Here is a 25487-nt window from a genome sequence, read left to right as displayed (position 1 = left end):
GTTTCTTTATGTCTGGTCTGGATAGCAGAAAGTCGTACGTCACCCCCGTTATCACCAGTACGTCACTCTCTATTTCATGACCTTGGAACTCGATGTTTACTGAGGCCCACTGATTATGCATTGTCACTTTTCCATTGTACCCTTGCACCCGTAGTACTCTTCCACTATGCAGGTGACTTGAATCTACCAGCTTGGCATTTATTATAGACACAGAAGCACCGCTGTCAACCAAAGCCATCATATGTCTATTTCCCACTTTGACAGGAATGTGAAGTAAGCTAGAGCAAGTTAAATAAACAGTCTCAGTTGTGGTCATCGTGTCGGACTGATCACCCTTGTTTATTAGTTTTTTGTTGTCGGAGACTCTTGAGCGTCTGAAAGTATGGGGACAGGGTCGTTGTCCACGTTATTCACTCGACCTCTGGGAGCACGCCAACCCAAGCTCTCTGTACTGCCTGCAAGGCAGCTTGGTTCTCGCGGATTACGGCTTGACCAATATGCGCCGGTCCGTCTGAAGCGACTGCTTGAGCCAGCGGTTATATTTTTGTCTGAAGTAGATGGTATGTCATGAAGGCACTCCAAGAGCCCGTCTATAGTTTTAGGTGATCGTGCTTGCGCTAGCTTCAGGACTTTCGCGGGCAATCCGTGCATTATTAGAGCTACTATGGCAGAAGGAGGAAGCATAGGCTCAGCCAGCTTTAAAAGGCGGCGTTTTTCAAAGAAATACTCGACGGGGGAGCCCTGCTTGAATTTGAAATTGAGCGCGGCGTCCCATCTTTGCACTGGGTTGCTTCGGAATGTCTTCAAGAATTTTTCCTTCCACTGGTGCCAAGAGTTGCCAACATCTTCAATAATGTGCAGATCGTACCACTTACGTGCAACACCTCTTAAATAACTACGCATGTTGGTAATTTTGTCCTCATTAGAGTGCCATTTGTTCTTCCCAGCGGCATATTCATAGAATTCAAGCCAACTTTCTGGGCTTGAAGACTTGCCGTCGAAAGCATCGGGTTCGACAAATTTAGTCGCCGGCTTCTCAGCGTTTAGAGAGCTTATAAGTGACGTCACCAGTTGGTTTTTTTGCGCCATCTGTTCTTGTTGTAGCTGAAGAGCTTTCAAAACGAGGCTCACCTCTTCTGTCGAAGACCGTGATGTAGAGTCCTTTCGACGCATGGGTTCAAGAACTAATTCGTCGAAGATCGCCAGACGCAAGTTCACTTTCACCGCACCCTTCCGACGTAGTTCAGCAATGTCTATGGAAGCCATCTCTAAAACCAGGTTCACGAGTTCTGCCGAGTTGAGTTCGCGAGGTAGTTCCACTGCTGGTTCGTCTTGAGCTTGGTATCTCGAAAAGATTATCTTCTCTGCGGAGGTCTCCTCGAGGAAAAATGTCACCCACATGTTGGAGTCAGTTGTCGGCTGCGCCAAAATATTGTAGCGTTCCTAGTTAAAGGACACAGTAGACTTAAAGCATTGCTGTGGAACTGGCATCCATCTCGTCTACATTTATTTCTCACTTCTCTCTTCTCTTCCTCTGTCCCCCCGGTTCCCGCGCTTCTTCATCTTCTATTCGAAGGCTCATACCGCTTCTGAGTTGATCCTCAACATTGGTTACGGTAGAATAAATTTGGCAATCATCTGCAAAAACTTCATTTTTACCGGTTTTTCAACAACAGAAGAGATATCGTTTATATATATTGCCGCGAATCTGCGCAGTGCTTGCTCACTCTTTTACACCTCAACGTTTTCAGAATAGTGTGGCTCTTGTGCGCGAAGCCTCAGCTACACCTCCCATGCGGCGTTATTTGTGCATCTAATGGAGGTTAAATGTACCTATCACAGAAAAAAAAAAGGATTGTCTACGAAATACTGCAGTCCTTGTTAAGTGCTCCTCATGTCTTATGTACAGCATTGTCGGCGGCAAACGATTACAGAACGCGGGATTATCGACGAGCGTAACACTAAATTATCACAGCATAACATCAAACGCTAACATAACGATGAATTACCGAGGAACTCCTGAGCGCAGCCTGTAGAGGCTAGAAACCTGGGCAAAAGGCGGCGGGCCCATGCAGCTTGAAATATCCAGTCTTTTATCTGTTCCCGCTGTTCATATAGCTGTTACATCAATTGTGCGTATTGTCACGTAGTGGTGACGGCAGTCGCAAGGACGATGAAGATGGTCAAAAGTTCGTCGAAAGACTGTTTATTGGGCTGACTTGCGCCCACAATGCCCTGAATTACCCGGCGGCGGCGAGGCGACCAGCGTGCTCTGCGGTCGTCGAACGGAATGCCCGCCGCTATCGTCTGCGCTCAATTTAAAGCGCGTCTTGCGTTGCGTCGCGTGGCGGCAGACTTGCACTGCACAGATTCGCGGCAATATAAGAAATAACAGGGGACCCAAGACTGACCCCTGAGGAACACCTGAAAGCACTTGTAGTGGACTCGACAGGCTGCCATCTAAACTTTGTCTGTTTACGATCACTTAAATATTTTATCCATAGCACTAATCTTTCATCAATACCTATTTCTCTCAGTTTAAAGATCAGCTTATTATGCGGGACCTTATCAAAGGCTTTCGCAAAATCTATACAAATGACGTCAATCTGGTGCTTCTCATCTGAGGTAGCAGCAAGATCTTGAACTACTTCAATTAATTGTGTAATGTTAGATAGTCCAGTACGGAAGCCATGCTGGTATGAGTAAAGTAAACTATTCACTTCTAGAAATTGTAAAATATGTTTTGTGATGATATGTTCCAGAAGTTTACAACTGATACATGCGAGTGATATAGGACGGTAATTATTTACAGGTGTGCTATCACCGCCTTTGTGCACTGGTATAACTACGGCCCTGCGCCAGTCTGTGGGTAGAGAATGCGTATGTAATGATTTCTCGAAAATTATCGTTAAGTAGTATGACATCCATTCAGCATAGCGTTTCAGAAATTCAGGACAAATTCTGTCAGGTCCACTAGATGTTTTTCCGTCTAAACTCAGCAGCAATTGGAACAGCCCTTCTTGTTTGATTTCCAGATTTTCCATTGGGTAACGTGTAATATATGGTAAATGCTCGTCTGTATTCATGTTTGTAGTATTAGTAAACACAGCTTGAAAGAAGTAATTAAAATGTTCGGCAATGTCCGCAGACTTTGTTAACTTTATGTTGTCCTTTACGATTTCAATTTTATCTTTCCTTCTGCTGAGATGTCGCCAGAATTTTTGTGGAGAACTTTTTAGGAACACTGTCAGTGTTTGTTCAAAGAATTGCTTTTTGGATAGTGTCAGAGTATGCCTAAACTCTGCGTGAAGTCTCGGTATTTCGTCCGAACCCTTTTTATTTTTACGCAGTCGCTTTAGTTTTCTTTTCATGTGAATGATGCCGCGGTTAATCCAAGGTCGGCGTTGTTTAGATTTTTTTTTTTTTCGAGTTGGCACAAATCGGTCCACACAATGGTTTACTATATCCTTAAGGGGGGATGCGGCTTTCGCATCGCGAAAAATGACCGCAAAACCGATTTTTCGAAAATAAAATTTTCAGTTTTCATAACCCTTTCTCTACCTGATTCCAAAATATCTTCCCTGAAAACCGCTTAGAAGTGCTTTAAAAAATTGTTGTATCAGCTACGGCGACGAGAAATTTTGCGGAAATTGCAAAAAGACGGTGTTTTTCAAGCCACGATATCTCCGTAACGGCGCAACCGAGCGCCGCCATCTTGGTCGCAACAGAAAGAGCACTTCTTCAGCTTCAAATCTGCCGCCTTCCCGGCCTCCTTTGAGCGAAAACAAACACAGAAAAAGCAAAAGTTTCGAGGTCTCGCGGGGGTTCCTGATTGGCGGCGCACACCACGTGACAGCGGCGCGCGGCCCCGTTGGTCTCCGGAGCGGGTGCCCCTAGCAACGGCGGGCGAAGTGCCGCGCGTCGTCTGCTCTTCCCGCAGCTACGTTCTCCATCGCCCGTATCACTAGCCTGTCCATAGTTTCGGTAGCGGCTTCCAAGCTCCGTGGCGTAGTTTGATCGGCGTAGTTGGATTGGCGTAGTTGGATCTCGGCTCTGATCATGGATCGGTGACGGCGCAAGAAGAAATATGAAACTTCGCATCAATTTGGCAGCCGTAAGCGCAAGTCTCCGATGGCCAAAAGTAAAGCGGCGTCAACAGCTTCCAGTGCTGATTCTGCTGATGTTCAGTTCGGCGCGGACATCGTGGACACGCAGCAGCAGTTCCCTCAATGTATGGATGCCTCGGACCTGCAACCAAGCACCTCACGCGCCGACGTCTCGGACCCGCGGCGACGCACCTCGCGCGTGGATGAAACGCAGTCGAGATTCGGCAGTACAATTCAGGCTCACTTGGAACCGCACTACATATCGATAGAAGCTTCTCGTGGGCGAGCCGAGACAGTGCTAGCATCACTCAGTTCTGTTTCGGCGACCGAGAGAAAAATGAAGCTCATAGGTGAGAGAGGAAGTTGTGCTGATGTGGAGCTGATGGATGAGTTTTTGGCTGTGCAGGTCACAGCATTGAATGCTTTGTACAAGAATGCCTTGTGCCAGGAATGCTCTCAGCCGGGACTGACTGTACATTTGGGAACAAGGCATGGATTGGCGGCACGAATGCTACTGACCTGCAATGCCTGCGGCATTGTTTCAAGTGAATGGTCATCGCCGCGAGTAGAGGGTGGCTTTTGACGTAAATATGCGTGCAATGCAAGCAATTAAAACCACCGGCAGAGGGGCAACTGCACTGACTGACTTTTGGTCAGTAATGAACGTTTCACACAGAGGCTTGCACCATAAGACATTCCAAAGACATTTGAAATCGAAATTGAGGCCTGCTGGTGAGATGACTGCGGCAAGTCTCTTTTCTGATGCTGTGGCAGCCGTGCGGAAAGTTTACAGCGAAATGGACCTGGCATTCACAAAAAATGTGATGGTAGTCTACGACGGGACATGGATGACACGTGGTCATGCATCCCATATTGGTGTGGGCACAATAGTTGAATTTTACACTGGTCTGGTGCTTGACTGCGTTGTGCTCTCGAACAGATGCCATGGATGCACGCTTGGGCCGAAAGAAAACGATGAAGGCTACAGTGAATGGAAAGAGAATCACGTGTGCCAAAAGAACACTGATGCAAACTCAACCTGAATGGAGGTCGAGGCAGCGTTGATCTTGTTCAGAAGGTCACTGGAAAGGAATGACCTCCGCTACACATCTATTGTTTGTGATGGGGATAGCCGTACTTTCCAGGCCCTTTGTGAAGACAAGGCTTATGGCTTCATTACATTCAACAAAGAGGACTGTATCAATCACGTGAAAAAGGGGATGGGTACAGCCCTGCGAACACTTGGCTCAAAAAGCAGAAGTAGTAAACCAATTGGAGGGAAGGGTGGCCTGACCGAAGACCTAATAAAAAGCTCACCAATTATTATGGCATGGCCATGCGTAACAATAGTGAAGTAGATGATATGCAAAGGGCCATAATGGCAACCTTCTATCATATCACTTCAACAGATAAAGACCCTCATAATGAGCTCTGCCCTCCAGGTCCCCTGAGCTGGTGCAGACACCAGGCTGCAGAAGCTGAAGGTAAAGCTCCGCCAGAACACAAGTACAAATTGGTAACACGTTTCAGCTGCGTTGCTGCCTCTCGGATCCTTAGCTACTCAGCTGTTGCCAAGGCAAGAAGACTCGGAATGCAGCTGAGAGTCTTCACTCTGTCATTTGGTCAGTTCTACCAAAAGAGCAAAATGCTTCATTGATCGCAGCGGAGACAGCTGTCAATGAGGCAGTCTGCAAGTACAATGCCGGAATGCTTCGTGCATACAGACAGTTTTGTGCCTCACTTGGCTTGAAGCCAGGAAAGCATTCCCTTCAAAGAGCTGCAAAAAAAAGGATGCCCTACGAAGAAAAAAGGCATCGAAGAAACATCAGGTGAAAGGCCACATGCCCAAGAAGCCCCGCTGTGCTAAGGACACCAAGGAATACAATCCTGGTGCATTTTAGAAGAGTGGAGGCAAGGCAACACTTTGAAGGCCTTTTTCTCAAAACTGTGTTTTTGCCTTTCTGATCAGTTTGCGGAGCTGATTTTTTTGTTACCGTTTGGCCTATTCTGACTCAGTTTTTTTTTTTTTTGTCTTGTTCCTTGGGCTACAGTGCAGGTCGTGACATTCTTGCTTTTGGGCCTTGACGTTTTATAAATTTATGATGTGGCTATTCGTTCACCCCGAAAGTGTGCTTGATACGAAGATATAAAAAATGACACTCCAATAAATTTGTGTTGAGAAAAAAAAAGCAAGAATGTCACGACCTTCAGCATGCATTTAGCTATGCAATCAGTACTTAACAAGCCTTCTATCATGTTTTTTAAGTTCCCCAGGCTCTTCACAATGTTCGAGGTTGAAACATTCTGCTGAATCAAATTTAATAAAATGTTCTCAAGGTATCACTCAAATTTTTATGGAAGCGTCGGGGAGACATTCTAAACATTTGTGCCAATTTTCATCAAAATCCATGAAAAAATAAGGAAGTTGATTTTCAAAGCCACGTCCCCCCTTAAATTCATTCCAAAGCTCATCTACAGTTTTTTCCTTTGCATGGTGCTCAAATTGGCCATACGAGAATTCCAAAAATCTAATATTGAATTGTCATCAGCACGTTTGTAGTCCTTTACCGTAATTACAGGAGAGCATTTCATATGGGACATACTGCTAAGTAGCCACATTCACTACAATTATTCTGTGATCGGAGATACCGTCTTCAATTGTCAACAAATGATGTTCTATATTATTGGATAGGAACACGAGGTCCAACAATGACCGCGACCTAGAAGTTATTCTTGTGTCCTCTTAAACGATTTGATTTAGATTAAAAGAAAACATTATATCTAGTAGTTTATCAGCGCTGAATGCTTTAGCACCGCTGCAGAGTAGGTCTTGCCACTTAATGTGCGGTAAATTGAAGTCTCCGGCCATAATTAACCGCGTGTTCCTATGTACGTTGTTGCACAAGAATGTGTTCAAACGGTTTAGGAAGTCAAGCGAAGTCGAAGGTGGCCGATATATTGCACCAACTAGATAAACGACACTTTGAAAGGAAATTCTGCACCAAACTGTTTCAGGGATGTCACTATCAATTAGAGCCGCATGGACAGAATTCTTTATTATGATACCCCCCCCTCCTCCACGTGAATCCCGGTCTTTCCTAAACATTTTGTATCCAGGGGGAATAATTGCATCATCTTGTATCCCACAGTGCAGCCAAGTTTCCGTTATCAAAACCATGCAAGGGCTCTGTGAAAGCAGCAGAGATTCTAGGTCAGTTGTTTTGTTAACTATGCTGCGTGCATTTAAAACAAGAAAACGTAGCTATGACGTAGGTGACGAGCCGGGCGTCACCATCGAACTTGTTGAATCGTCTGGGTCAGGCGGGCAGCCTGCCACTCCAAACTTTTTTTTGCTTTTCTTTACCGAATCTACTTTCTTTATATCCATATGGTATGCGCTTATCGTTAGTGAGGTCTTAAGTGTACATTTTGTCTTTTATTTTAAGTTTATCGTAGATGAGCTTGACTTTCGTGCCTTTTGACCAATCCGATGCTGCACTTTCCCAAAGCTTTCTTCTTATTTCCGCTGTTTCTTCAGCATAGTCTTGGCTAACGCGAACATTAGCGTCCTTCAGTTTAAAACAGTTCTTTAGAACACTGTCCTTTGCCCTGGAATCAAGGAACTTCATAATAATTGGTCTTGGTTTATCCGGTTTCGCTGTTCCAATACAGTGAATTCTCTCTACTGTCCTGACGTGGACCCCCAAAGTGTCAAAAATACCGTCTAGGACCTGTTCTCTGAGTTTGGTTTCTGTTTCATCAGCACTTTCATTGATTCCAAATAGTAGGAGATTGTTGCGCCTACTTCTGTTTTCGTAGTCAATTAACTTCAATGCTTGCTGTTGGACAACCGATTCCAATTTATTAATTCTGTTGCTCATTTCCTCGAACATTGTCAAAATTCCTTGTAACTTATCAGTTTTAGCATTAACAGCAGCAATTTCCTCTCTTATGCGGTCCATCTTGTGGTCGCTTTCTTCCAGTCTATCGATAATGACCTGCAACATTTCATTAGCCTTGGGCCCAGGGTTCTGTTCTATGTCACCTGACACAAGCAAAACATGAACATCGACCAGCAATCAGACAAAATAGCAAAACACTTTTGAGGGCACGGCAGGACCAACAGAAACCTATCATCGCAGCGATAAGCGGGCGAATTGCCCAGCTGACTGACCTGCACAAGCAGTAATGGCGATTCAGGCATGTTGTCCGCTGGTAAGCTGCCGTGCCCTCTGAAGAAATCGATGCCGGACTGGGCCTTTTCCAGGTTGTCCAGCGATGACGTCACTCCTGTAGGGTGGGCATTGACAAGTAGACGGTCCACAGTGTCATTGCCACGTTGCGGCATATAGAAGAATCCTGGTTCAGTCCTGTTGTTCGCTGTAGACAACACGGCGAAAAACCACGACAAAACCTGCACAAGCAGTAATGGCGATTTAGGCATGTTGTCCGCTGGTAAGCTGCCGTGCCTTCTGAAGAAATCGATGCCGGGCTGGGCCTTTTCTAGGTTGTCCAGCGATGATGTCGCTCCTGTCGGGTGGGCATTGACAAGTAGACGGTCCGCAGTGTCATTGCCACGTTGCAGCACATCGAAGAATCCTGGTTCAGTCATGTTGTTCTCTGTAGACACCACGGCGAAAAACCACGGCAAAACCTGCACAAGCAGTAATGGCGATTTAGGCATGTTGTCCGCTGGTAAGCTGCCGTGCCCTCTGAAGAAATTGATGCCGGGCTGGGCCTTTTCTAGGTTGTCCAGCAATGACGTCACTCCTGTAGGGTGGGCATTGACAAGTAGACGGTCCGCAGTGTCATTGCCACGTTGCAGCACATCGAAGAATCCTGGTTCAGTCATGTTGTTCTCTGTAGACACCACGGCGAAAAACCACGGCAAAACGTGCACAAGCAGTAATGGTGATTTAGGCATGTTGTCCGCTGGTAAGCTGCCGTGCCCTCTGAAGAAATTGATGCCGGGCTGGGCCTTTTCTAGGTTGTCCAGCGATGACGTCACTCCTGTAGGGTGGGCGTTGACAAGTAGACGGTCCGCAGTGTCATTGCCACGTTGCGGCACATAGAAGAATCCTGGTTCAGTCCTGTTGTTCGCTGTAGACACCATGGCGAAAAACCACGGCAAAACCTGCCATGACATGCCATATAACATGGGCTGCACTATTCTGAGATCAACCCTCAGTGTGAGAGCCTTTTTCAATGCAGGTCAGAAAACTTAGTAATGAAATAGGAGTCCCGATCCTCGAACATTGCTTAATGACGCCAATGAAGGTCTTACCGCCACGGCAATGGGAAATGGTTGAATGTGACACGTCATTTGTAGGTGTTACAAAACATGCTCCCAATGTGCACATACATATGCACTTTCGAGAGCTCCAGTCGAAGTACACCTGCCGAGAGTTTTACACAGATGCGTCAAAGTCACAAGCCAGTGTCTCTTATGCGGCTGTCGGACCATTGTTTTGAGAATCTGACATTCTACATCCTGAAGCCAGAATCTTCATGGGAGAAGCTTATGCAATACTGTCAGCTACTGAACACATTAAGAAAGCAAAACTCCCAAAGGCCATTATATTCAGATTCCTTGAGTGTCGTTAAACCTTTACAATCGTTACGAAAACAGAAAAATCCGGTAAGAACGAAATATATTCACTACTCTGCAATACATATGCATCTGACCAACAGGTTGTAATATGTTGGGTGTTTGGGCACAGTTGTATAGAGGGTAATGAGTTTTCAGATAAACTGGATATGTCCACAGTAGCAAAAACTAGAAACCCGTCCTTCCTCGTTCCTGCCATAGACTTGAAGCCATTTCTACGAAAAAAATTCAGGAGCTATTGGCAACACTTATGAAATGAGCAAACATGAATAAGCTCCATGTACTTAAGTCACTTTTATGGAACATCATTAACAAAGTCACGATGATCTGAAGTTCTCTTCTGCCGCCTCAGAATAGGGCATACATATGGTACATATTCATACCTTTTAACTGGTGCTGAACCTCCCCACTGTGGCAGATGGGGCGAAAAACTGACCGTACTCCACATCTTCCTGGAGTACTGGAAAGCAGAAGCAGAGCGAAGAAGGCACTTTTCTTTGGCATTTAAACAACATATCCCCATACATCCGACACTGTTTCTTGGCCCAGAACCTCTGTTATAAACCAAGGCAGTGCTTAATATCTTGCACGATGTTATACTGCATGTTATTAGCCCAAGAGACTCGTAGCCCTCCCTCTCTTTAGAGGGTATTGCTGCGAGCGTACAGCCTCGCTACATCTGAAACTTGTCATTCTCCACATCATTGACTTCCTGAAACCATTTATGGACACTCTTTGGCCATCCCTGTCCCTAGCACCAAAAAAAGCCCATACATCATCATCGTCAACAATTAGTAAATAATAATAAACAAAGAAGTACTTGCACTGTCTCATTCTTGCTATCTTGTCTCACATTGCTGTGGTGTGTGTATGTTTGTCATTACAGGGGAGATCAGCTTTGCAGAGTTCACCGACCGTATGGACTCTTCCTTGACACCAAAGGAAGAACACTGTGAACAAGGTGAGTCTTTTGCCTTCAGGGTGAGTGTTGTTGTGGCCACTGCAAAGGGCTTGAGATCACTTTCAGGGTCTTACATGTGGTGTTCGAACCTGACACAGGCTCTTCTGTAATCACCTTTAGCCACTTAATAAGGGAACTACCACTTTCTGCAATACCCACATAAAGGAAATCCATAGGTTACGGAAGAAAGTGACTTGCACTGTTTGCTAGGATTGAGTGTGATGTGAATTCTGTTTTTGAACTACTGAAGCTGCTCATCTCTTCTGAGTGAAGTGAGTGTGAAAAACAGCAACATGCACATAAAGGACCTGAAAACCTTAAAAGAAACAATTGTCCTGTTTGACAAATGAAGTCGTGACCACTGAATAATACCCAATACTGCATGAAGTACAGACAATAGAGGATACTATACACATGCCACATGCTTTGAATAAAAAAATAGCCATCTAAATCGACCAATCCAGGTTTGTTAACTTTATTTGTATGTTTCAGTAAGTTTTCAGTATTTATTATACTAATACTTATGCACCTACATACAGCTACTTTTCTTATTTACTATTCTTTTTCTTACAGCTTGGTATTATTACTGCCCTGTTGGTGCTTTTTAGGCTATACAGTGTCCTAAAAGACCCTGTGAAGCCCCTTCACTTTTCTTGTAGGAATACTGGAAAACAAATTATGTGCTCATAGGTGGCATCCAGAAACCATAGTTGACTTTGACCTTGATCATTTGTGCAGCTGATGAAGAACTTGATGATGCCTTCCTTAGGCCAAGCCATCGGAAAGGCAGGGTAGGTCCTCTCACCACTTTTACTACGTTATAGAGTCCAGAACGCAACCTCCCACAGTATGATGGAGATATAGCTAACGTTTTCATGTCAGTTGAAAGCACTCCTTGTAACAGATCAGTCCCACCTGTCTTGCCGGTGGCAGTTGTATTTGGTTCAAGGCAACCTTGAGCAAAATTGTACAGGTGTGCCAAACTGGACGTGTGGGAACTTACTCATGATGCCAGTGCAAAGTAAAAGACGGCACAGAAAGGCAGGACAAGCGCTGTCTGACAACACAGACGGGGCCAGTGAGAGCTGATGGCGCAACAAGTATTTCTTGGGAACTCGGCAGCTTTCGGAGTGATTCTAGACAGGGCCAAAATGCACTGATGCGCCACTTTGCCCTAAGAGGCCTTTTTAGCGCCAAATGAAGCATAAGAACCGAACCCTCGTTCCATAGATGCTGCCTTATGGCTAAAACAAGGCAAAAGCATGCCATTTACCTCGTGGAAGTCAATGGCACAGCCATAGCTACGGATATAGTCAATGTTATTGTGTTTCTCTCTGGCAGACATTTCAGTGCGTTCTTGTTGTTTATGCAGTTTGGTACTTCTTGTGCTAGTGTGGTACTAAGCTAGCTCAAAAAGGATGTTGGCTGAAAAAAAAAGGCTGGGATTAGGTCCATTTGAACGTTTTTGACGGCGCCACTCTCAAACTATCTTATAACACACATACTTAGTCACTGACACATAATTTGCCTGTTCAATACCTTTTGTGGAAGGCTGCACGATTGGGAGAGCAGATTCTGATTATGCAAATTGTAGTTTAAACAGCTTTTTCATGTTTCATGGCACAGTTGTGCAGGGGTCATTGCGCACGTTACAAGTACGTGTGGATGCCTTCACTGTTACTGTGGTACATCCTAGGGTGTGCTTTTGTTGACATGCCCTAGTTCTTTGTGAGGATGGAGTAGCGGGGCTGGCAGACCTCTAAGTAGTTCAGGGGACCACCGAGAAGTGGCGCAAGTGTTGCGCAAAGGACTGGAGAGGTAGACAGAAAGTTGAGTTAGTTGATAGGGATTCGTGTATGAAAAAATGAGGCATGTAGACACGGACACAAAAAGAGGGAGACGGACGGTGTTTGTGTTGTCTTCTTCGTGTCTTCACGCCCGACTTTAACCCTTGCAGGGTCAATGATGTAATTATATGGCTCCGCGAACAAGTCCAACATGGTCGATGCCATATATTTATGATGCCGTCTGTCCGTTTAAAAAGCATGCCAATTTCCAAACTTTTTCATTTCGATGATGTGCTGTCACTATGTGGGAATACACGGAATTTTTTCCACGCGCCTCCCTCTCCCAGTTTCTGTTGCATGGTTTGTTTTATAGCTAGTTTGCTCTGGCGCGTCTATATACTACCGCTCGCGCATTGGTGCACAGGCGGGCGGCAGTTCGGGTTTAGTTCCGCGGGCAGTTTCAGCTTCTTGCGCTTGCAAAACTGATGGCTATCTCGGGCAACCGCTTGTTTCTAGCTCGTTTATTGCTTACAGGGGTGTGCATAGGAAGGATGCTGACGTGCATGTGTTTCCGTTCCTTTTCTTCTTTTTGCATACTTACGAAAACTAATTACCTCTGGTTGGCGATAAGTTGAAGATTAGCAGAAGTTTTTCACACACTTTGCTTTTTTGACGGGCAAACAACCACACAGTTTTCTTTAGTGCACGCACCTACGCAGTTCGATTACGTTATGGACGTACATATTAGTGTAAGAGGAGGAACATTTTAGACTTGCGAAATATTCTCGTGCGCATATTCAAAGCCTTGAATTGTGTGTATTACAACGCATGAAATTTTTTTATTCTTATAAGTGTATTTCCTTTTTTATTGTTGTTATTCAGGAATGAAGAGTATATATATACCAATGCAAGATATTTTTTTATCACTTTATGGTCACCCTAAAAAAAGTTACGGTAAATGTTTTTCGAAATAGATCCCTAAGAAGAACAAAAAATCGACCCTGGGCATTCGCATATGGAGAAAAAAATCGACCCCGAAAGGGTTAACATGAGACAGTAGTTGCTAGACAGACTACGAAGTGGGAGTGTGGTGTGGTGTGCACTGTGAACAGAGGGAGTCGCGGAACTAAAGTGTGGAAAGAAGAGTGCAGGCTTGTTGTCAATCCTAACTCACTCTAAGCCTGTTGTAAGTAGAAGTGGCTTTATACCATGATATTGACACGTGCTTGTTTATCTTTATTGGGTGACTGCATTTCACCGTCTAACAAATGTTATTGCTCAGCGCAGGATGTGCCTGCATGTATCTGAAGTTTCCTGAATGTTATTGACGGTTCTATTTGCTGCCTGTTGTCACCAAACCTTGTGCAATCTGATTGCATGTATGCGCGATGCGAATGGTGTAGAACTTTCTGAAAGACACCCGGGTACCAGCAATTATTCTGGATCATTCGATTCCTTGTGTATAAAAACCGAAGCACTTGACCAGCAGATCAGATTTTCGACGATCGCCAACTTTGTTCGTCGTTCGAAGTGGAAACAGTGGATCACAATGAATTCGTGCAATATTTATCCAGTTCTAACGGCGTGCCTTTCTTTCCACTTGTCCTAAATTTGCTTGGGACAGTCTGATACAAAAGCAAAGCTGCATTTGTCGTGCCTGCGGCAGCCAGACTCACCCTGGGCATTGCCATTGCCACAAGTAGTGCCAACCGTGGATGCTGACTGTGGCTGACAGAATGAGTTCTTGCATGGCATGACGATAACAGCTGATTAGGAAAGTGCATCCAAAGGATCAGTTATTTTACATGTTGAGCTTGTGGCAGCAAGTCACGTCACGTGTTCTTGGCATTCCAGAGAATTATCACAGGAAGCCTAGTGACTAGACGTGGGCCACCATCCAGTTTCCGATTGTTCCTGAGCTGTTTCATAAATGCATAATATCCAACACACTATATACCATACGGAGGACAACTTGTTGTGTTCCTTCATAGACAGCAATAAAGTGCTCTCTGATAGTAATGAAGACAGACATTGAGTGTCAACAAGTTGCATTCCGTGAAAGTAAAGTTTGCTGGTTTAGTCCCTTTCTTATTGCCAGCTTTGGAGGCATGCTATATTATTGCTAAAAAAATAAAGTTTGATTTGTACTTTAACAGTTCTGTCATTTTTTATGTTAGTCTTCTGCTTTGAACCCATAAAAAGTGGGGGAACATTTGATGATGTTAGGATTAGGGCAAATACTGCCAAATGAATCAGTTAACTTGACCAATTTGGTCAGTCGTGCCAGCATCGAATAAGCGAAACTACCCCATTCACATTGACGACACCACGTGGCGTGTGCAGGGGAGCCGCCTTCCACGAGACCTGCAGGGCCTGGTGGGTCAGGCCAACCTGTGCTTTGCAAGGGGAAGCTACCACGATGCAGTCAAAATGTGCATGGAGGTGGTGCGCCTGGCTCCGCGGGCGGCTGAGCCCTTCCAGACGCTGGGCATGATCTACGAAGCGCTGGGGGAGCCGCAGCGGGCGTTGCAGTTCTCGCTCATCGGAGCCTACCTGAGCCCCCAGGATGCTGATGAGTGGAGCCGGCTGGGCGAGCTCTCGCTCGAGCAGGGCGACGTGCACCAGGCCATCGCTTGCTACGTCCAGGCAGGTGTCACTATTGTCTCTTGCGTCCTCCGAAGACTTGGCTCGGGGCTTGAGAACACACTGTACTCTTCGAGGCCACACAAAGAGCTGTATGAGAAAAATCTGTAATCGACATGTTAAACTTAACATATTTGCACAAGCGAGATCGATAGGCATTGCCAGTTGGTTCATGGAAGACACAGAAACGACAGCTCTTGCTTGCAACTCATGAATTTTCTTGAGCAAGGTTCGCACTGCGCATGCAGAGCAATGCATGGGGAACAAATCAAAACAACATACCAATAGTTAACCACAAGTAAATAAAAGTTTCGGCAGAAACTGGTATGGAATTCTTTTTTCGATATTTTTAGCTGAAACTTTCACCCATAATGTATTTTTTTTGTGCGGAAAGCAAATATGCAGTCAGTTTTTTGCCGCGCTCGCATAGATTTTAAGATTATGAATGTTCTATAACTTTACATTCACTACAGGTGCTCTCTGGCAACCCTACCAGGTTGTATGCCAATAGCAGGATGGTTGCACCATTTTTGCGTATGTGTTGTTGCCAGGTAGCCCAAATAGTGTAGTATTGGTTTGACAAAGCTTTGCAGTCATCTCTCGCAACTACAGGTAAACCTCTGTATAATGAAGTTACTAAAATCTGCAATTTGCTTGGTTATATCGAAAGTTCTCTACATGGAAATTCTATTTGTCATGCTAGTAAGTACAGTCACTGATGAATTTTTCATACATGGAAGGGGCCGAAATACATTTCGGAAATGAACTGTTGCACTGAAATATTGCTATGTTGAAATCATATTAAACACTTCATTATACACTTGAACCTTGATATAACGGACTTCAATATAACAAAATTCTTGATATGAAGTAAAGCCTCGTTAATTCAAACTGGGTTAATTCGAAATCCTAGATAATTAAAAGGTTTTCTGCGGTCCTGTGTTTTCCAATGTGAATTTGACCAGATGATTCGAACTGGCGGCCTAGGCCAACCCGGTTAGTTCAAAGATTTCGGGTGCTATGCGGCAATTCCCAATCCCTATTTCACCGTAAACCCGACGAAACGACGGCCATTTGGAGCCGCAAGGTGACGCCACATAGCAATTTCGATTATTTATAGACGAAGCACCTGACCCGTAGTACTGCTAGCACAAAAATCAGTCCAAGGTACGCCCTGCGCACCGTCGAAATGCGCACCTGCAGAGGAGAAGACGTGCTTCACTGCAACGCAGCGGGCATGCCGGTTTTTGTCACATGCTTTCATTCCCCCACTCCGCAAGCTCCTCGCAGTCGCAGCGTCAGCACATGTTCCGTGCCGCTGCCACTGGCTGCCGTTCGCCCATTCTCTCTCCGCGCCTGCGGCGACGTGTGTGCGCACAATGCTGGTCTGCGCCGTTTGTTTGTGTGCAGTGGTTAGGAGTGTTGCAGTTAGTGAGGTGGTCTTTTTTTTTTTTTTAGCTGTGCAGAAGTGCCTGAGCGAAGATGCCAAAGTATAAGACTTTAATGCTGCAGCAGAAGTTCTGCTTGATCCAAGAAGGGGGTAAGAACACGTGTTTCAAAACCAAATTGGCTGAAAGGCACAGTGTGCGCCTCTCAACATTGTCCATAATATTGAAGAACAAGTCGAAGGTACTGGAGGCCTACAGCAAGACATATTCTTCGAGGCGGTCATGAGTACGAGCTCCCACATACCAAGATGTGGAATCAGCTTTACTTTGCTGGCTGCAGAAAGCAAACGCAGCCCACCTTTTCCCGTCAGTGCAACAATATACTGTGGGAGAAGGCCAACGACTTGGCTCTACAACTTGGGCACGAAGAGTTCAAGTGTAGCAGTGGAGGGTTCACCCGTTTTAAAGAGCACAATAATTTAACCTTCGTAGTCGTCTGTGGCGAGAGTGGCAGCGCAGACGAGAGCGTTGTCAACAGCTGTAAAATACACACGTTGGCTCCGTTGCTTAGCGAGTACGGTGCAGACGATGTGTACAACCTTGACGAGGCAGCCCTTTTTTACAAGATGCTTCCCACAAAAACGTTCGCAGTGAAGGACACCGCTGTCAAGGGTCGAAAGCAAGGCAAGGAAAGAATTACCGTTCTGTTCGGCGCGAACATGTGCGGTAAACACAAGCTGCCGCTACTTGTAGTTGAAAAGAGTGGGAAGCCTCACTACTTTAAAATGAATGGCTGCCGCCAAGGGATGAGCTTATCTACTGGCACGACGAGAAAGCCTGGGTCACAGGCGCAATATTTGAACATTATGTTCGGCACCTTGATCGCAAGTTCGTGGCCACAGGCAGGAATGTACTATTCGTTGTTAATTGCCCGGCGCATGGTGACATCCCACACGTGAAAGCTATCGGGATGGTATTTCTACCTACGAACACCACGTCAATCTCGCAGCCAATGGACCAAGGCGTCATTCACCACACGAGGAAGATTTACCGCCACCACCTGCTCAAGCACATGCTCCTTGGCTACGACAACGGCAAGGAATACTCCATCGACCTCCTTGGGGCCATTTGTCTTATGTGTATGCATGGAAACAAGTGGAATCCATTTTGATCATGCGGTGATTTAAACACGCTGGCTTTTCTAGGAAAAGCACTGTCGATGCTGATGCTGACTGTTCATGTGCACTTGAGGAAGAAGGAACCGAGTATTCTGACCACATCAATGCACTCATGCAGAGGATAGCGAATCCGGTGCAGGCGGCTTCGCTGAGTATCTGAACTTTGAAAATGATCAACAAATGTGCTACTCAGACTTGGAGAGGTAAGCTACCGCTGATGCGACCATGTGCGATGACAGCGATGACGACGACGCTAACGAGCCCTCCTGAGCACCCGCTCTCGGGGAAGTTATCCGATTGCTGAACGTTATCCGCAGTTTTGTTGAGTGCCACGGTGCAAATCTTCAAATGCTGCATGTAGTTAGCCAACTAGAAAACATGACCCTTGGAGCCTCGAACTACAGGACGCAGCAAACCAGCATCTCTGATTACTTTAATAATCCAAATATCGCCGAGCAAAGGTAGCGCATTCCTGCAGTGAAATTTTTTGCCTGGGTTGCATTTTTTGTGGGTTCGGTTAATTCGAAAACCAGCTTAATTCGAAGATTTTTTGCGGTCCCGATGACTTATAATTAATGAGGTTTTACTGTACTGTACTTATTCAAATCTTGGGTGACAGTTTCTTCAAGTAATCATATACCAAGCTCTACGGTCGGCCTAGATTCGAAGATTTAAAAAAAAAAGGAACATGCCAGTTTGTGAATGAAAATGATAGATACGGTGCATGGCTAGCGCCATCTAGAAAAATCAGTATTAAAGCCGCTACTCGCTGCGGCAGTAGCCAGTTGAAGTACACGAGCGACATCGCCATTTTGGCCTATGTCGTGTCAGTATGGTGGCTAAGTATCGGCATGCAGTGTGTTGTTACCGTAATTGTAACAAGCATGTGACAGCCCCTCCGGCGTAATCTTCGTTGGCCCGCCAGACTTGGTTGCCTTCCAGGCTTGGTAGGCAACATTGGTCACCGCACCCAATAAACACCAACGAGCACAGCTGTTCGGCGGTCAGTCATCGTTCGTCACCACCATGCTGTGGAGTGTCTGTCTAATGGAGGGTGCCTCTAGCCGTCCCTCGTTCACGAACCCAGGCAGATCGTGACACTGGTGACGAGTACCCATGGATTGACCCACGCCGGCACAAGCGGCGAAACACCGCCCCTCGTTGCTGCCGCCATGCCGCTGTACAGAAGGCTTGAGCCGTTCGTGGGAGGTGGGTCCGCCTGGCCAATTTACGAGGAGTAAGTCCACGTGTTCTTCCGAGCAAACAACACCTACAAGGCCAAACAGCGGGACATTTTCCTGGCCAGCTGCAGGACCCGCGTCTTCAGCCTCCTGCTCTACCTTCTCAAGCCAGCCCACCGTATGTTAAGGTGCCGGGTGAGCTGCTCGCCATACTGCGCTTGCATTTCAACCCAGCACCGTCCACACCAATGGAGCGTTTCCGCTTCAACAACCGGAGCCGCCGGCAAGGAGAGACCCTCGGTTGGGCAGTTCGTTGCTGCGCTACGAGGGTTATCAAGTGCCTGCGTTTTCGGGGATCAACTGGAATCGCTGCTCCGGGACCGTTTAGTCTGTGGCATCAACCACCCCACCATGCAGACGCGACTCCTGGAGCCTCCCGACCCCTCGCTGGAGGACACCATTAAGGCAGGGCTGGCAATGGAAGCTGCTGTCAAGGACGCCGGCGAGATTGCCCGTGCGACTGGCCGACTGTTGGCGGAAGCGGCGGTCAACAAGTTGGCGACAAAGGGTAGTACCAGTGGTCGCTGCGGTGGTGGTGCCTACTTCCCCTCACTGTGCCAGTACTCTCAAGCACAATGCTTCACGTGCAGGGAAACTGGGCACCTGGCAGCGGTATGCCGAAGGGGGGAGGTCAAACAGCAAACAGCAGCAGCAGCTTGGTTCAAGTCCAGGTACCACTCAAGCCAGCGGCCAGGGTAGCTGTCGCAAGGGTACGCGGAGGGGGCGTGCGGCAGCAGGCTCAAGTTCTTCTGCGGCCAGGCTCCAAGTCGTGGCCAAGGACGCACCGATTTTCGACATATGGCACACAGGCCTTGTACCGGAATCTGTGCCGCTGTGCATGCTGGCCGTCGAAATCTGCGGGCAGCCAATTTCCATGGAACTTGAGACGGGCCAGCGTGTCAGTAATGGCCGGGAAACTCTTCAAGCATACTTTTCCCATTGTGTCCATCGAGGCTTCGGGCATAATGCTGGGCAGCTACTCCGGGCAGCTCTCCCAGGTCTAGGGTCAGGTACAGGTCAGCATTCAGTCAGCGTACAGGCCACGGTCAGGTCAGGTCAGCGTACAGGCCACGCCAGGATGACCAGCGTGCAGCAACTGCAGGACCCAGGACCGGAGACTTTGTGGGATCACCACCCTGGAACCCCACAGTAGGCAGCCCTGCTGCAAGCTCAGCTCAGCGGCCTTGTGGCTATAGACCTGCTGAACTAATTCCTCCCCACGGGACACCGCCATGACCACCTGAGGCAGGACTGGGTCCCGGCTGGTCGCTTGCGATACCGCAGATCTGGAGAGCAGCTCCAGGTACGCGTGCTCCGGCATGAACACTTCAGCAGGTTCTGGAACAGTATCAGGCACCTCTGGCAGGGCCAGGAGACTCAGGGCATCAGCAGGTCCCAGGTCCTTTCCCGGACGGTAAACCAGCTTGTAACTGTAAGCTGCCAGCCTCAAGGCTCAGCGTACCACTTGAGGTGAAGCCTGCACGGGAACTGCCTTGTCAAGCCCCAGCAGCCCCAACAGCGGCTTGTGGTCCGTGACCGCCTCGAACTTCCGGTCCCACAGATACTGGTGGAAGCGTTCGACACTGAACGTGAGGGCCAGGCCTTCCTTGTCCAGCTGGCTGTAGCGTTGCTCTGCAGCATTAAACCGACGAGAAGCAAATGACACAGGGCATTCCTGGCCATCCTTGTCCCGGTGTGCCAGGACGGCTCCCACGCCGTACAGCGACGCATCTATGGTCAGGACAACAGGTTTGACAGGATTGAAGTGTACTTGCACTGGAGCCTTGGTGATTAGCTCCTTACTGCGCTGGAAAGCCTGGTCCTACTCCTTCTTCCTGACCCATTGCTGACCATCTCGAAACAAGATGGAGTGGCTTTAGATGCTCCAACAGATTCGGCAGGAAACTCGTGTAGAAGTTGATGAGGCCGAAATAGCTCTGAAACTCCTTGTTCTGCGGCTTAGGTGCCTTGAGCACAACATCAACTTTGCAGGGAGCCGTGGCTAGGCCAGCCTGGGAAATGACATCTCCCAAGTGCTCAACACTGGGGGCCAGGAAAATGTACTTTTCCAGCTGAAGCTTGAAACCGGCATCCTGAAGTCGTGCCAGGACGTTGTACAGGTTCTGCAGGTGGTCCCTGTCATCGCTGCCAGTAACCAGAATGCCATCCGAGTACACCGCCCCGAGCCTGATGCCCCTGAATAGGTTGTCCATCTCCCTCTGAAATATGGCTGAGGCTGAGGCCATGCCAAATGGTAAGTAAGCGTTTGTACTGGGAGAGCCCCAAAGTTGTCGATATTTTGAAATACTTCCGGGAGGCATCCTAGAGCACTAGCTGCTGGTAAGCATCTCTGAGGTCGAGCTTGGTAAACTTCTGTCCACCGGACAACACTGACCAGAGATCTATCCGGGGCAGTGGGTACTCCTCGACAGTAGCGACAGGGTTGATGGTAACCTTGAAATCCCCGCAGATCTTGACACTGCCGTCTTGCTTGAGGACTTGAGGACTGGTACGATGGGAACGGCCCATTCAGACATCTTGACGGGCACCAGGATGCCCTCTCGCTACTGCCTTTGCAGCTCCTCGGTGGCCCTGTCCTTCAGGGCGAATGTCAGCGGGCGAGGCTTGAAAAAACGAGGCCGGGCTCCCTCAGGTACATAGATGCCAGCCATTGTGCCAGCGAATGTGCCCACCCCTGGCTGGAACAAGGACTTGAACTCAGTCATGGGGCTGGGGATGTCTTTCACCACATGCAGGCTGGCTTCCTGGTACTCTGGCAGACGAATGCCCAGTGCATGAATCCAGTTTCGGCCCAGCAGCATCGGCGACGACCCCATTGTTAAGTAAAGGGGAAGGGTAGCCTCGCTGCCACCAAAGCGAACGCTGACCTGTACCTGACCGTAGACCTGGGAGAGCTGCCCGTCAAGGCTTCGGGTGTGATGCTGCCACGCAGCATCACGCCTGAAGCCTTGACGAACACACTGGAAAAAGTACGCTTGAACAGCTTCCTGGCCATTACTGACACGCTAGCCCGTGTCCAGTTCCATGGAAATTGGGTGCCCGCAGATTTCGACGGTCAGCATGTACGGCAGCACATACGACGGTACAAGGCCTGTGTGCCACATGTCAAAAATTGGCGGGTCCTTGGCCACAACGTGGAGCCTGGCCGCGGAAGAACACCAGCCTGCTGTCGCACGCCCCCTCCACGTACCCTTGCGACGGCCAACACCAACTTTATCTTTCTTGGGTGACCGCTTTTTCACTGGCTAATAACAAAGGTTAAACATTATCGCTCACCACAGGACATGCCTGCATGTACAGTGGAATCTCGATGATACGATCACGGCTAATATGAATTTCTGGATGATACGAATTTTTCTGTGGTCCCGGTCGAGCCCCATTATTTTCCAACGTGCTAGAGAACGGTTGTTACGAATCAATTTTCGACCCGCATCGGTTGATACGAATACTACCGAAGACACTTTGGAAATTTGAAAGTGTGCTTGGTGAAGGCCAGACGCTGCTGCCGTCTGCGCTCCGCTTCCCTGGCTTTACTGTTCGGTGAAATGGCCGGTCGCTGCTGCCGTCTGCGCTCCAATTCATTCGCTTTGGTGTTCGGCGATATCGCCTGTCGCTGCTGCCGCTTGCGTTCTGCTTCCCTGCCTTTAGTACCCGGCGATCTAATCAGTCGCTGTTGGCGTTTCCGTTCTGCCTCCCTTGCTTTCGCATCTGGTGACATGTTCATTCGTCGCACGCGCATTCGCTCCTTGTTCTTCTGGCGTTTGATGTTGGGGGAATCCGGCGTCCGCTGCCGCTTCTAGAACCGCTTGGCACGCAATCACTGGGTCGCTTCGGAGCTACGGGTCTCACTCGACTGCAACGAGACGTCTGACGAAGGAGCGGCGGTGCAGCTGCCGACGCCTGCGCGCTTGTTCTACCGCTACTGTGTGACGTCACAGTTGCTATGCGCAGCTGCGCCCCCGACCGGCGCGCCGGTTGCTAAGGAGGAGAGGAGGTTGCGCCGCTGCGCGGAGAAGACGCCACAGTTGGCACCATTCCAGCGCACGGACGGACGCGACCGCGAGCCCCACCGACGGCAGTGAAAGAGAACAGCGCACAGTTACGCGATTTCTCCCTCTCTCTTTTGGTGCAGAGGCGCGGACGTGGCGCCGGACAACGCGGCCTTTTGTTGCTTTTCCTCCTTTTCCGCGTGCCATCGGACGGAGTGGATGCTGTGCTTCTAGCCACGTTCTTGTCTTTGACGTGGGCGACGCCGAAGGACCACCACCGGCGGCTGAAACGCTGCATGCGCTCGAAGTTCTGAGGCGTGCTATGGCCACGAATAAAATCAGCGACGACACGTGGACGCGTTTTTATGGATTTGAACAAAGTCTGCTAATTGACCTGACAAAGAAAAAGAAGCAGAAGGACATCGGAGACTTTTCCTTCAAGAAATAAATGCTTTTTACGTACGTGTGCCTGAGTGAATTCACCTCTCACTCTTTAATTTGGCTAGATTTAATTGTTTGGATGATACGAATTTTGGCTAATACGAATATTTTTCGTGACCCCGTGAGATTCGTATCATCGATATTCCACTGTATAAGAAATTTCTTGAATGTTATCGATGGTTCGATTCGTTGTCTGTTGTGATTATCCTGAAATAGTGATTATCCTGAAATCTTCGATGACTCATGCATAAAAGCTGACGTGCTTGGCCCACAGATCAGATTTTTGACGATCGCCGAGTGTGTTCGCCGCTATCATTGTGCTTTGAGTCCAGCCAGTTTTTTTTTGGGCACAGGTTCGCCCAATAAAGAATTAGTTTCACCATTCACAGTTTTGCTACTGTGTTCTTGACCGTCACTACCACACATGGCAGTAGAGACCATTGACCATTACATCGGTAATATACAGGTTAGCAATGCAGGCGAAGAAATTAAAGCTGCAAGCATGGGCAGAGAATAATGGCATAGTGGGAGAGCTTCAGAACAGCTTTAGAATCGGTAGGTGTCTGGACGATAACTTATTTGTCCTTACTCAGTGTATTGAAACATCCAGAGTAGAGAGGAGACTGTTATATGCAGCTTTTTTTAACATTACAAGATCATATGACAACGTAGACTGCAACATTATGTGGGATATTCTAGCAGAGAACGGCTTAGGCGACGATTGTCTGCAGCTTTTGAGAGAGATTTACCTAGGAAATTCCGTTTGTGTTGAGTGGGAAGGGGTGAGGAGCAAGGAGGAAGTTGATATCAACAAGGGACTGAGGAAAGCCTGTTTTTATCCCCACTGCTGTCTTTGATGTACATGGTGAGCATGGAAAGGGCGCTGAAGGAAAAAATATCGAGTTTAATCTCTCGTACAAACAGGCTGGTACAGTAGTAGAGCAGCAGCTTCCAGGTTTGTTTTACGCGGACAACATTCTGTTGCTAGCTAACAAGCAAGTGATACAAAATACTTCACGGCAGCAGGAGGTCCTATGTAGGACAAACAAGCAGTTGTATTAATTAACACCGCCTGAGGGTGCACTGGACAGCACTGAAAAAAATTTCAGAGTATTGCATTTGATGTTATGCGCACTGCCACTACGTTAAATGAGTCACTTCTGTCACTTGACCTTTCGCTACCAAATCCCTTCCAAGCATCTTCATTGTATGCACATTGAACATGCAGTGTGGTGCGCAGACTTTTAGCAACACTGTCACTTTATTCAATCCTTTAAAACATGGGCTCCAGAGATTACCTCAGCATCACGCCTCGTAGCTGTGCTTCTGGGTATAACAACCAAACGGAGCCTGGAGAGACATCTTCTAGCATTCCATGCAGGAGGGATGACCAGGGATCATGTTCTACGTGGTGTTTGTTTTCGTGGTTGAAGGCGATTGGTGGTCAGTGGTAGGATTTGTGAAACGAAGATGGAGAGGGAAGGGGTGCTTGCTATCAAAGAGAGCAACACATTACTCTCTTTGTGTTCCATGGAGATAGACTTTGACACACAGGCCTAATGAAAATAGCGAATAGCATTAGTCGCAAAGAATGACATATCACAATGTTCAAGCTACCTATAACCATGCAGGTTTGAAAAACACGTACATAAAATATGTTCATTCGTCCGATGCCTTTCTTTCATAAAACAGTGCCTAGTGGTGCTTGTGTGTTTGTGCATGCATGTGTGTTTGGGTCTGATTTAACGCAAGGTACACCTGACTTGCCTACCAACAATTCCTTTGTAACTATTTTGTGGCTGGCATCCTTTTTAATTTGAAACAGATAGTACCCTAAAGTTCCATGTGCGTGTTTTAGCACTGTTTCTGAATTATGAATCAACTAGGCCAAGCTTCTTGCTTCAGCAGCCCCTCTTTAACATTTGGAACTAAACAAGTTCTAACATTTGGGCCAAACATGGCTGAGTCAGCTGTGCACCTATTTTGGACCTGCTTCATGTGCCAAGCCATAGGGGGCACTGTGCAACTGCCTCATGTTCCTCCGAGGTATGTGGAAAGGTGTAATGGTTCCAGGACTTACTTTTGGAAATGCATTTGTTTGCTTTAAATCAGGGGTACAATCAG

The 25487-nt window shown here is 47.4% G+C and overlaps 1 protein-coding gene and 1 pseudogene across 4 annotated transcripts in view; both read left to right on the top strand.

The window, feature by feature from the left end:
* Window positions 1–25487, top strand: part of LOC135897947 (general transcription factor 3C polypeptide 3-like) — a 291263-nt gene that overhangs the window by 44816 nt on the left and 220960 nt on the right. For all 4 annotated transcript variants that reach the window (XM_065426657.2, XM_065426656.1, XM_065426655.2 and 1 more), the window contains 3 exons: window positions 10601–10675; window positions 11414–11466; window positions 14806–15108. In XM_065426657.2, coding sequence (XP_065282729.1) covers window positions 10601–10675; window positions 11414–11466; window positions 14806–15108 — 431 coding nt within the window. The remainder of the gene's footprint in view (window positions 1–10600; window positions 10676–11413; window positions 11467–14805; window positions 15109–25487) is intronic.
* LOC139056447 (uncharacterized) lies at window positions 4132–6007 on the top strand (annotated as a pseudogene).

This window comes from Dermacentor albipictus, chromosome 2, assembly GCF_038994185.2.
Source record: "Dermacentor albipictus isolate Rhodes 1998 colony chromosome 2, USDA_Dalb.pri_finalv2, whole genome shotgun sequence".
Taxonomy (NCBI): domain Eukaryota; kingdom Metazoa; phylum Arthropoda; class Arachnida; order Ixodida; family Ixodidae; genus Dermacentor; species Dermacentor albipictus.
This window is presented reverse-complemented; position numbering and strand designations above follow the sequence as displayed.